General features: G+C 42.3%; 1 protein-coding gene across 1 annotated transcript in view; it reads left to right on the top strand.

Moving 5' to 3' along the window:
- The first annotated feature begins 166 nt into the window (after positions 1-166).
- DOCK8 (dedicator of cytokinesis 8) overlaps positions 167-12,424 on the top strand; it is a 246,736-nt gene continuing 234,478 nt past the window's right edge. Inside the window, exon 1 of the mRNA XM_017543412.2 lies at positions 167-751. Coding sequence (XP_017398901.1) covers positions 699-751 — 53 coding nt within the window. The 5' untranslated portion in view covers positions 167-698. The remainder of the gene's footprint in view (positions 752-12,424) is intronic.

Here is a 12,424-nt window from a genome sequence, read left to right as displayed (position 1 = left end):
GCACACGTCAGGTTGCAACGAAAAAAATTTTTTGAGAAGTCATAATGTTTATTCCTTGGATGAATCTATTATATTTATTTAAGGTGTCCCAGGAAGGACGATGGGCATAACGCTTGCAAAATAATCCTGATAGATTCCACTAATTTTTTTTTTTTTTTTTTTTTTTTTTTTTTTTTTTTTTTTTTTTTTTTTTTTGGTCTGCCTTCTTTCAAGAATGGTGTCAACCCTTAATAACACCTAGCCTAAAGAATCCCAGGGTTGATTCCCAACCTCGCCAAATTTGTGGGGCTCCCACCACTTGCCCACATTCCCTGGCAGCTTGGCAGCTTCGCAGCTTCGGGCAGTTGGAGTTTCCGGTCCTCGCTCCTTTCTGCCGGAGGTCAGCGGCCCCGGGCAGAGCGCGCCGTCTGCCCGAGTATCCCGAGGCCATTTCCGCGCTGGGTCCACGCCCTCCTCTCCCGCCGCTGCCTGCGTGCCAGGCCGGGCGCGGGTTGGCGGGGCTGGCCGCAGCGGCTCGGAGCTTGGGCCCTCCCCCGGGGTGATTTCAGCGCAGAAGGTGGAAATGCGGAAGTTTCCAGTGCCGACTGACAGATGAGGGTTGCGCCTGGCTCCGCAAGCTCCGCAGCGACTCTGCTGCGCGCCGGGGCCCCGCTCTCCGCACTCCGCGACCCTAGAAGCCACCACGCCGCCGGCGGGTCATGGCCACTCTGCCAAGCGCAGAGCGCCGCGCGTTCGCGCTCAAGATCAACAGGTAAGACTCGCCCCGCGGCGCCGCAGGTCGCGGCGGAACAGCCCAGCACCGGCGTGGCGCGGAGCATCGCGGCAGGGGCCGAGGCCTGACGAGTCCGTGCGCGTCCGCGGCGGGGCGCGCCTGAGACCTGGGGCGCGCCTGAGACCTGAGGCGCCCAGTTCCCGGGGCTGCGGCGGTGGTGCCACTGGACAGCCCGGTCCTCCCAGAGAATCCTGGTGCTCCCGGTTGTCCTCAGCCGTAGGGAATCGCTTCCCCGAACAACCTCCCCCGCTCCGCTCTCCAGATTCTTACAGGTGGCCAAGCCCCAGGAGGGTGATAGACGCCAGAGTAACCGTGTTGGGCACACCGCGGAGTTTCTCATAAACAGCTCCTTCCTTTGAGACCATTCTGAGCGGAGGGAAAGAAGCGAAGTGGCTGAAATGAGAGTTGCGTTTGAGGCAGGCTGCAAAACTTCTGTTGCCCTAAGCAAGGCTCTGCCTCTCCTGGTTCATTATTCCAGAAAGAGTTTGGCTCCTGGTGGCATCGCTATTTTTATACCGTGGTCCAAAGGAGCTATGAAGTGGAAAAAGTGATTTTTAAAATTCTCCACTTAAATAAACCAAAAGGCATGGCCTGTGGCTGACACTTCGAGATTTATAGAACTACGACAAAAAACTAAGGATGGGGGGGATCCCAACTCACCATCCAATTCCTCATCGAAATTGCACAAACTAAATGTAAGCAAATTTACTGCTCAAAGTTTTCAGTAAAGGTGCTTTAACTGCAGTTTTTCCTCCACTGAAAACTGCTGACAAGTACTTTGGACATTTTTGTCTTGCCCTGAGAAAGCTAGACTGTCTAGTTAAAAGATAATAGGAAATTCATCCTCAAGTGTCAGCTTATTCCATTGCCCACAGGGGCCGTACGATTCGTTAATCTTTTAGCCGAACCTGTGGAAGGTGAATTTCACCATAGGTTCATCTTTGCACTGCTAGTGGGTGAAGAGATTTGAACAAGGAATTAAAAGCCCAGAAAAACAAGGTGGTAAGGTCTTCCAGAGGGCATACTGAGCTTTATGGACGATTTTATTTCCACCTGATATGTAGCTGTGAGCAAACTGTTTCTCTTACCTTATTATTTCTTCATCTGTAAATGAGTTTAATTATTAATGTATATTGCATATTAATATTGAAGGCCAAAAGGTATTAGTCAAAAAGGCATAAAGAAGCTGGGTGCTGTGGCTCACACTTCTAATCCCAGCACTTTGGGAGGCCCAGGTGGGAGAATTGCCTGAGCCCAGAGATTGAGACCAGCCTGGACAACATAGTGGGACCCCTGTAACTACAAAAAATAATTTTAAAACATTAGCCAGGTGTGGTTGCATGCACCTGTAGCCCCAGGTATTTGAGAGGCAGAGGCAAGAGGATCACAAGCCCAGGAGGATCACAGTTGTGATCATGCCACTGCACTCCAGCCTGGGTGAGAGAGTGAGACCCTGTCTAAAAAAAAACAGACCCAAAAAACCAAAAACAAGGCATGAAGTATATCAGTGATCTCCTTATGGGAATTTTTTTCTACTTTAGGGTTTATAGCTGTTGCATGCCAGGTGGGGTGATTCATTCGGGGAGTATAGGGAATCAAACTGAAGTTACTGGTGGGAGTATTATTTGTCATAGCTGATGCTCTTCTGTCTTTGTGAATTTTAGGTTAGGAATTGTGACTTGGGCAGAAAGATGTTAGAAACTATGGGGTTGGGCAGGGTTGATCTGGGGTGAGCGGCCAGGACCTGGACTAACCCCACAGACAGTCTTGCAAACAACTGCGGAGTTGGTGTCACCTGGGGGTGTGAATAAAGGCCCTGGTTAGTGGTCTGATCTGCTTGCAAATTGGCTCTCTGCTACAAACTCACTGTGCAACATTGGACATGTTATTTAACTTCTCTAAGCTTTGGTTTCTTTATATGTCAAATAGAAATAATCATAGTACCTAATTCTTACGACTGTTTGGAGGATGAAATGAATAATAGGTACAAAGTCTGAATTGCCAAGTGCTGGATGTGTAAAATACACATAGGACTTTGGAGACAGAACAGAAAAAATAATGCAAAATGTCTTGTTAATGATTTTCATGTTGATTGCCTGTTGCTTGTAGTGTCTGCTCTGGCTCAGAATAAATGGTAAATAATTCTTAGTTACCATCAGTAACATTACCAGCAGCTTCATTGCTGTCATCATCTCCATCATCACTATCTTTGAGAGCCTAAGAAAGAAAGGTAGGAAGGAAAGTTGAAGTTGGAAAACTGGAGGCAGAGACCAGTTTGGGTTGGGTATGGAGGTGCCGGTGGCTGGCTGGGAGCTTTCTTGGGGCCAGTGTTTCCCCTCATGTGCCTTCCATCCTGTGGCTGAGAACACAAAACACATTCAGTGGTACAAAATGTGGGATGAAATCTGATCAAGAAGAGCCCCCTCAAGTTAAATAAAGTATAAAAGGTTCTATAATCCTCAGGCAAGTACATGGATTGGAAATTCCTATTCTTAGAGTTCTGTTTTCCTTTTTGAAGCATTCCGTGTATTGTGTGGAAGAGTTATGCTAAGGAGATTGGCAGAAATTATTATTCAAAGGAGCAGATTAATAAGGACATACCTAGGATTAATATGTCATTTAATTTCATTATTTATTGTTTATTTATTGTGTTCCAGACACTAGTCGTACAGTCAGTGGATTTTATGATTAAATTCTCACAAAAACCCTATCAAACTCATGAAGTCTTAAACAGAGGAGGAAAAGGGATCTTGGAGATGTAGCTGTACAAGGCCATGTAATTTGTTCAAGAACATACAACCAGCAGTGGCAGAGCTGGGATTGCAAACTGCTCCAAAGACTGTGTGCTTGATTGGGTCTATTGTTATTTTGGTCCATGTATCCCAAGAATTTCCTTTAAAGCAAAAGGGAATTAATTTTTTAAAAAATCATTACTTTGGTAGCAGCATTGGGAAAATGTTCTGTTTCTGATTAGTGTTTAATATGTAAACATTAACAATGTGATGTTTTGCAATGTGGAAGGTGGAAAAGAAATTTTTTCCCTTGCATACCTACCTATTATTATTTTTTAAATAGGTCAGATTCCAAAAGTAAGACTGTGTTGAAATATGGCCATTAGTACATTCAGTGTGTGCTTATGTTTTTCACCTTACTACTCAGAATGATATAATCTATCCCTTAAAAATATTCGTGGGATAATCAGCTGGGTGTGATGGCTCATGCCTATAATCCCAGCACTTTGGGAGGCCAAGGTGGGCGGATCATGAGGTCAGGAGGTTGAGACCATCCTGGCAACATGGTAAAACCCCGTTTCTACTAAAATACAAAAAATATTAGCTGGGTCTGGTGGAGTGCACTGCAGTCCCAGCTACTCAGGAGGCTGAAGCAGGGGAATCCTTTAAACTTAGATGACAGAGGATGCCATGAGCCGAGATCATGCCACTGCACTACAGCCTGGGGGAAAGAGCAAGACTCCATGTAAAAAATAGAGAGAGAGAGGCGGGGAGGGAAAGAAGGAAAGAAAGAAAGAAAGAAGGAAGGAAAGAAAGAAAGAAAGAAAAGAAAGAAAGAAAGAAAGAAAGAAAGAAAGAAAGAAAGGAAAGAAAGAGAGAAAGAGAGAAAGAGAGAGAGAGAAAGAAAGAAAAGAAGAAGAAGAAGAAAAAGGAAGGAAGGAAGGAAGGAAGGAAGGAAATTTCATTGGATAAAACCAGTGTGCTTCCTGTTAATAAAGCATTCAAATCTAATATATTAAAAATAGCGTTTGTAGAGGGTTCAGTTCTGTCCACACCAGCCTCCAGAAGGAGTGCACAGACTATCTCGAGTCTGAGAAGAAACCCACAGTCTTTAAATTCTGTGGCTTCCTGCAAGCAGCATTGCCCAATGCCGAAGCCAAGAGGAGCCTGGAAATGCCCAGCAGTGACCATTCTCTTATGTTGGCACTGGCCTCACATGCTCTTATAAACTCTAAATTTCATGTGTTGTAAATCATCATATGGGACTTGTTTTGTTTTGAGTGCCAAGTGTAATTGTGTCACTTGCTATAAGAAAGGATCCATCACTGAATGTTCCTGAGGAAGAAAAGTGAGATTAACTTTCTTGTAAGTGCTGTACACTTGTCTTCATTTCCGCTTTATTGGTGCTGACTTGCGTGCCAAGGAAAGACTAGATCTGCGTTAGGCAGTTCATAATAACGTTTGCATTTGGGATTTCAGGCACTGCTGCATTAAATGTCGTAATACAGTCCTTGTAAGAACATCTAGTGTTGTTATTTGCCTTTTTTCTCACTGAAATTTAGTGCCTTTGTAGATTATAAAAATTATTACTAATACTCTGAAAATTTATTAAACAAAATCTTAGTGTTTTTCAAATACAGAATAGAGTAGAACTTGATCCAATACTAAAGTAAAATAAGAACCTTGGATAAAGAGGACAAAAGTGTAGAATGCGGAACAAAACGTTAACCCTCTTGTGGACAGTCAGGATTGAAAGGAATAAAAACTAGTGGCTTACACTTCTAGAATGCTTTCTTTGTGGCAGATACAGTTGTAAATATTTACATATCATAACTCATTCACCTCTATGAAATAGGAGCAATGACTATCTCTGTTTTACAGATGGAGAAACTGAGTGCAGAGAAGTTTTAGAAATTGTCAAAAGTCACAAACAACTAGTTAAGGTCAGAGCTGAGATTCAAATGCAGGCAATCTGGCTCCAGAATCCTCTCTTTTAATCATTATACCATGCTGCCATCTCAGTTTTATTTTGAGCTCCAAGTGTAATTGTATCACTTGTTATGCTTAAGCATTTCAAAATATAACAAATTTTAAAATAATAAAGCATTTTAAAATAATAGGTAACATTTATTATTTAGTATGTGCCATGTATTGTGCTAAGAACTTTATATACCTTCATTTCATCCTTTTAAAAAAGGAACAAACAGGGTCAGGTGCAGTGGCTTACACCTGTAATCCCAGCACTTTGGGAGGCCGAGATGGGAGCATCACCTGAGGTCGGGAGTTCAAGACCAGTCTGGCCAACATGGCGAAACCCTACTAAACTCTACTAAAAAGCACAAAAATTAGCTGAGTGTGGTGGCACGCACCTGTAATCCCAGCTACTCAGGGGGCTGAGGCGAGAAAATTGCTTGAACCTGGGAGGTAGAGGATGCAGTGAGCGGAGATGTGGCACTGCACTCCAGCCTGGGCGACACAGCGAGATTTTTTCTCAAAAAAAAATAAAATACAATAAAAAAAATTTAAAAAGGAACAAAGTATTATGCGTAATAATAATCATCAGAGAGTGATTTTATGGAAAATAAAAACAAGGTGGCAAAAAGAGAGAATAAAGTTACATAAAGATAGCATTTAAGAACAACCGCAGGCTGGGCGTGGTGGCTCACCCCTGTAACCCTAGCACTTTGGGAGGCCTAAGCGGGCAGATGGCTTGAGTCCAGGAGTTCGCAACCAGCCTGGGAAACATAGAAAAACCCTGTCTCTACAAAAAATACAAAATTAGCCATGTGTGGTGGTTTGCACCTGTGGTCCCAGCTACTTGGAAGACTGAGATGGAAGGATCACTTGAGCCTAGGAGGTTGAAGCTGCAGTGAGCAGTGATTGCATCTCTGCACTCCAGCCTGAGTGACAGAGCGAGACTATTTCAAAAAAAAAAAAAGAAAGAAAGAAACAACCCCAATAATTTGGGGGCATAAGGACCAGAGCACGATGAGCTACAGAGAGCTTTCTGTGAAGTGGTTGCTAATTTTGTCTGCAAAGATAATGCAAGCATAAAAATATATGTATTCAAATGTATAGATGTGTATCTGCAGTGAAAGCAGAGCTGTTCCTCAGTAGTTGGGGTGGCTGCCAGGGTGAGGTAGTGTGCTTTCAGGAATTGCTTTATTTGTCTGATGCAGTCTAGACCAAAGACCAATAGAGGTTCTTGGGCAATCAGAGTCAAAAATTTTGGTCTTTCACATTTAGAATCAGTTCCTTCCAGATTCTTGCAAAAGCTCTATTTGTGCGTTAGGCATCTAGCACTATTCTGAAGATCACTTACAGAATGTATACTGAAATAACCATCTACCAGGGTGTATATTCTCCATTTGGATGAGTTTACACAACCATTTACATATATTCAGGAAGCTAATGTTTACTTCTTCACAGACCAGTGGAAAGAAAATGTAATCACATGTAGTTAGCTAGGGAGAGGTGTAGAACTCAGGGAACCAAGTCTTTTATCTCAACTCCCCGCAGAGCTAGTGATGGAGTAGGATGATGTTAAAAACACCTCAACTTTCCATCCTCTTTAAGGGACCATGGGAAGTTAGGGATGTGACAGCACTCAGACCTCTTGCTGAGAAAGCTAAGAAACAGAAACGTTTAGTTCTTTTCAGTGGCAGGTGCTCATCAATGTTTGGCCTATTTGAATAAGGGTTAAAGCAACAGGAATGTGCTATCCCTGTTCCCACAAGTATCCAGTCTAATTTCCCTTTTTTTTTTCTTCTTTTTTGAGATGGACTCTTGCTCTGTCACCCAGGCTGGAGTGCAGTGGTGTGATCTCGGCTCACTGCAACCTCCACCTCCCAGGTTCAAGCAATTCTCATTCCTCAGCCTCCTGAGTAGCTGGGATTACAGGCACGTGCCACCATACCTGCCTGATTTTTCTATTTTTACTAGAGACGGAGTTTCATCATGTTGGTCAGGATGGTCTGGTCTAATTTCTTACCCAGTCAGCAGCAGAATGGCTCTCTGAGTTCTAGGTAAACACATTAAGTTTATATAATGTGTTTAAGTGTCGTTCCTATGCTTCTGAAGTGGCACAGTATTGATATCAATTGCTCTATCTACAACAGGGAGGATATAGACCAAAAACAGATGACACCTCTGAAAGTATATGTGAACACATGTTTATGCAGTGTTTTTGGTCAAACTAACCAAATTGGTAAGTTGGTCTAGGGTAAAGACATTATGTCATGTCCCACTGCATTGCCATTAAACACAAGATTAGAAGGGAGAAATGAGTCGGACACAATGACTCACAGCCTGTAATCCCAGCACTTTGGGATGCCGAGGCTGGTGGATTACCTGGTCAGGAGCTCAAGACCAGCCTGGCCAAGATGATGAAACCATGTCTCTACTAATATTACAAAAATTAGCCAGGCATGGTGGCAGGTACCTGTAATCCCAGCTACTTGGGAGGTTGAAGCAGAGAATTGCGTGAACCCGGGAGGCGGAGGTTGCAGTGAGCTGAGATCGTGCCACTGTACTCCAGCCTAGGTGACAGAGCAAGACTGTTTCTAAAAAAGGAAAGAAAGGAGAAATGATGGCAACAGAATCAGTTTCTCCAGCTCTCTCTGTTCATCATCGCAGATAGGAAAGTGCAGCTGCCCTCTGCATCTGTGGGTCGCGCATCCCTGGATTCAGCAAGAATAGATCAAAATTATTTGGAAAATAGTGTAGATGATTGCATCTGTACTGAACATGTACAGACTTTTTTTCTTGTTACTATTCCATACATAATATAGTATAATAACTATTTACATAGGATTTACATTATGTTAGGTATTACACATAATCTAGAAATGACTTAAAGTATATATGAGGGCCAGGCATTGTGGCTCATGCCTGTAATCCCAGCACTTTCGGAGGCCAAGGTGGGTGGATTGCTTGAAGTCAGAAGTTTGAGACCAGCCTGGCTAACATGGCAAAACCCAATCTCTACTAAAAATACAAAAAAAAAAAAAAAAAATACCGGGTATGGTGGCAGGTGCCTGTAATCCCAGCTGTTCAGGAGGCTGAGGCAGGAGAATCACTTGAACCTGGAAGGCAGAAGCTGCAGTGAGCTGAGATCACACCATTGCACCTCAGCCTAGGTGAAGGAGCAAGACTCTGTCTCATTAAAAAGAAAAATTACGAACAACTCTGCATGTAAATCAATATAGAGCTATATTATAATTTGCACAGGCTCTATAAAATCCTGTTGATTAGATGTAAAATGATTTGTTAAATTAATTTTCTATTATCAGGCATGAAGATAAGTTCCAGGCTGGGCACAGTGGCTCATGCCTGGCACCTGCCCCCCAGTGCTTTGGGAGGCAGACACAGGAGTCTCAGTTGAGCCCAGGAGTTCAAGACAGGCTGAACAACATAGTGAGACACCATCTCTACAAAAAACAAACAAAACATTAGGCAGACAGGGTGGTGCATGCCTGTGGTCCCAGCTACATGGAAGGCTGAGGTGGGAGGATCATTTGAGCTCAGGAGTTTGAGGCTGCAGTGAGCTATGATGGCACCACTGCTCTCCAACCTGGGCCACAAAGTGAAACTTTGCCTCAAGAAACAAATTAAAAAAAACAAAAAAGACAGGTTCCAACTTTTCACAATCGTGTATAGAATTTGATGGAGCAGTCTTATATATTTTTTTCTGTGCTAGTGCAAACACTTCCTTACAAATTTCTAACAGTGTAATTGTTGGGTCATAGGAAGGAAACATTTTTCAAGTTTTTGATTGCCAAATTGACTCCCAGAAAATGTATACCTGTTTCTGCTCCTACCAGTGGCCCTACAAATGCTCCTTTCCCCACATTCACACCCCCACCGAGTTTTATCATTCTTTTAAATCTTTATTTACCAGTGTTGGCCTCTTCTCTTAAATGCCCCTAACCTCTTCCTGTTTAGCTTCCCTCCTAGGTCACAGAGTGAACTCGGAAGTCATTCTTTAGGGATTAAAATAGTTATGCATTTCTCCTTTTTTCTTTGCCTTATATGCAACCATAAATGGTAAGAAACTCTATCCTTTTTCACTTTCTGCTTCTCTTCCTTTAATAGGTGGATTAATGATAAAGGTAGATCATTCTAACAACTTAGTGCTTTCTTGATTTAAACTGCGCTTTTTACTTTGCTTAACAATGTAATCCAATCCACCTCCTCCTTTGGGTGCCTAAGCCACAGCCCTTTTAAATAAAATAGCAAATGGAAAATCAGAATCCCTATCACAAAATAATATTCCATATTATATAACTCACTGTATGTGTTTTCATTTGGATGAAAGAATAGAGAGTATGGGCCGGGCGCCGTGGCTCACGCCTGTAATCCCAGTACTTTGGGAGGCCAAGGCGGGTTGATCACGAGGTCAAGAGATCGAGACCATCCTAGTCAACGTGGTAAAACCCCGTCTCTACTAAAAATACAAAAAATCAGCTGGGCATGGTGGTGCGTGCCTGTAATCCCAGCTACTCAGGAGGCTGAGGCAGGAGAATTGCCTGAACCCAGGACACGGAGGTTGCGGTGAGCCGAGATCGCGCCATTGCACTCCAGCCTGGGTAACAAGAGTGAAACTCCCGTCAAAAAAAAAAAAAAAAAAGAATAGAGACTATGGACCTCTTTCATACCTTTTTATGTTCCTTTTCCTCTGTAATTGGTTTCTGGGGCTAAAAGGAAACATTAGAATCACTGTACTCAGAAACCTCAAATAACTTCATGACTTCTACTATTCTCATCATTCAAGGGGAAAATTCATTGTTCTCCTGTGATAGAGACAAAAAATGCAAATAGCTAAACTGGAACTAGATTAAGAAAAACAGAAATTAATCAACTCCACCCTCTCACTCCCATCTCTTAATAAGTTAGTAGGCTTGTAAGTCCTAGGCCCGTTAGTTCATTCATTTATTCACTCATGCCAGCCATTGAGGTTTATTATGTTCTAAGTGCTGTGCTAAGCCCAGAAATACAAACACAAGTGAGTCATGGGCCTGCCTGCAAGGAGCAAGGAGGTTTATCCAAAATTAAGGGCTGGAAAAAGAAAGGCACTTTCCCTGGCCTCATAACCCTCCATGACTTCAAAGTATTCCTCCCTGGGGTCATGCCACTAGGGATAATAGCATTATCCAAAACATTTTTGGAAATCCTTTTAGAATTATTCTCAGGAACTGGAATACATTTATTTTTAAAAAGAAGCTTGGTGGTTTAAAATCTCTCATTTTTTTTTTTTAGGGAGAATCTGCTTTATTACTTGAAAAGTTTCAAAAAAAATAGAAAATACAGATGTTAATATAGCAAGTATCCAAGAGTCCATTTAACAGAATTAGCACGTTGTTAACATTCTGTCGCTTTTGCTTTAGTTTTTTTTTTTTAATTAAAAAAGAGAACATTATAGATAAATGTGAGTCCCTTTTATTCTGTTCCACATTTCTCTTCTCCGTGCTGCTCCCTGAGAGTGCTAACACAAAGGTATGCTTTCAGGGTGTGTGTGTGTGTGTGTGTGTATATGCATTATCTGTAAACAATATATTGTATAGCTTCTAAAGCGAGCCAAAGTCATTAGCACTCAAGCAAGCCTATTAAATAAAGTCATATCAGTTTGAGTTAAAGATGTAACTGTGAAAAAATTGAGCTGATTTTTAGGTACCTTATCGAATAGTTCTGAAAGTAATTGCAAAGAGGGCTTCCAAAAGTGAGTTCAGAAAGACAGCTTTATCAGAATAAATTGCATGGTACCACATACAGGAAACTATAAAGAACAACAGTTATTTAGAAATGTTCATTCTAACAGTGTTTTTCAATTACTCCTTAATATTATAACCACTTACTCATTTCCTGAAATAGCCAGGAAATTTTTCAAAAAGGTTCTTCTCCCTCAATTAATGTACCCATGATTTGCATTTGACCCAAGATAAGCAGTTGAGTCAATAACGTTTATTTTTAAATACATGGTTTTAAAACACAGAATAAAAATTCTACCTCATTGCTTGGAGACTCAATTAGGGAAAATATGCACATTAGCAAAAAGAAGATGTGATATTTGCTTAGAGTTCTTAAAGTGGATATTTTGGCTTTCGTATGACTGAATGGTCAAGCTCGACTCTCCTGTTTGCTCAGGGAGGCACAGTCCCGTCCCTCTGCTGCCGTGGGTAGAAAGACTTTTTCCTAAATCACTGCTTCATCTCGCTGCCATTATTCAGGACACAGCCAAACCTTCTTTGGCAGACCTTTTTGAGTTCTCTGTACTCATCTTTCTGCTGTGTAATATGAGCACTCTAGAGAAGTTGGGCTGTCCACAGGAAATTACACTTGGGGCCTGTGGTTCCCTAGGAAGGCAAACTGGAGCTCCCTAAGGGGTACTCGTCATCATACAGCATTTACACTAGCACTGCTGTCCACTTTCACCTACACAAGTAGAAGAACTCAGGCTCAAAGTCCACTGACAATGCAGGAGTCCCTTATCTTCTGGTTAACATACATGTTGTTTCAAAATGATGGTGGCCATCTGTTCTCTGTGAGAACAAGACTATCACCCACCTGTTGGCGTGTTGGCTGGTTTAATATCTTAACTCTTTCATTCTAAATCACTACCTGTTCTCATAATGTCCCTTCAGGTGAGGTATTCAAATTACCTCCTGTATCTTAGTCCCTGTTCAATAATTTCATTCAAATCAACAAGGCATTTTATTGATTGCCTACGACTTTCTCTAGGTATCATGGGAGATTTAAAAAGCAAACAGACAAGCAGCCTATGCCCTCAGAATCCAGCTGGAGTGAGTGGGTGAATATCAGTGAAAAGTTAGAGAGCGTGGGGAACAGGGTTTTACTGTGTGGCCGGGGAAGGGTAAGGGCAAAAACTCAGAGAGAGAAAAGCCTGTAGCCCTAGGGCAACACC

This window comes from Cebus imitator, unplaced genomic scaffold (genome assembly GCF_001604975.1).
Source record: "Cebus imitator isolate Cc_AM_T3 unplaced genomic scaffold, Cebus_imitator-1.0 Scaffold155, whole genome shotgun sequence".
Classification (NCBI taxonomy): Eukaryota; Metazoa; Chordata; class Mammalia; order Primates; family Cebidae; genus Cebus; species Cebus imitator.
The sequence above is the reverse complement of the archived record's forward strand: the minus strand, read 5'-3'. Positions and strand labels throughout refer to the sequence as shown.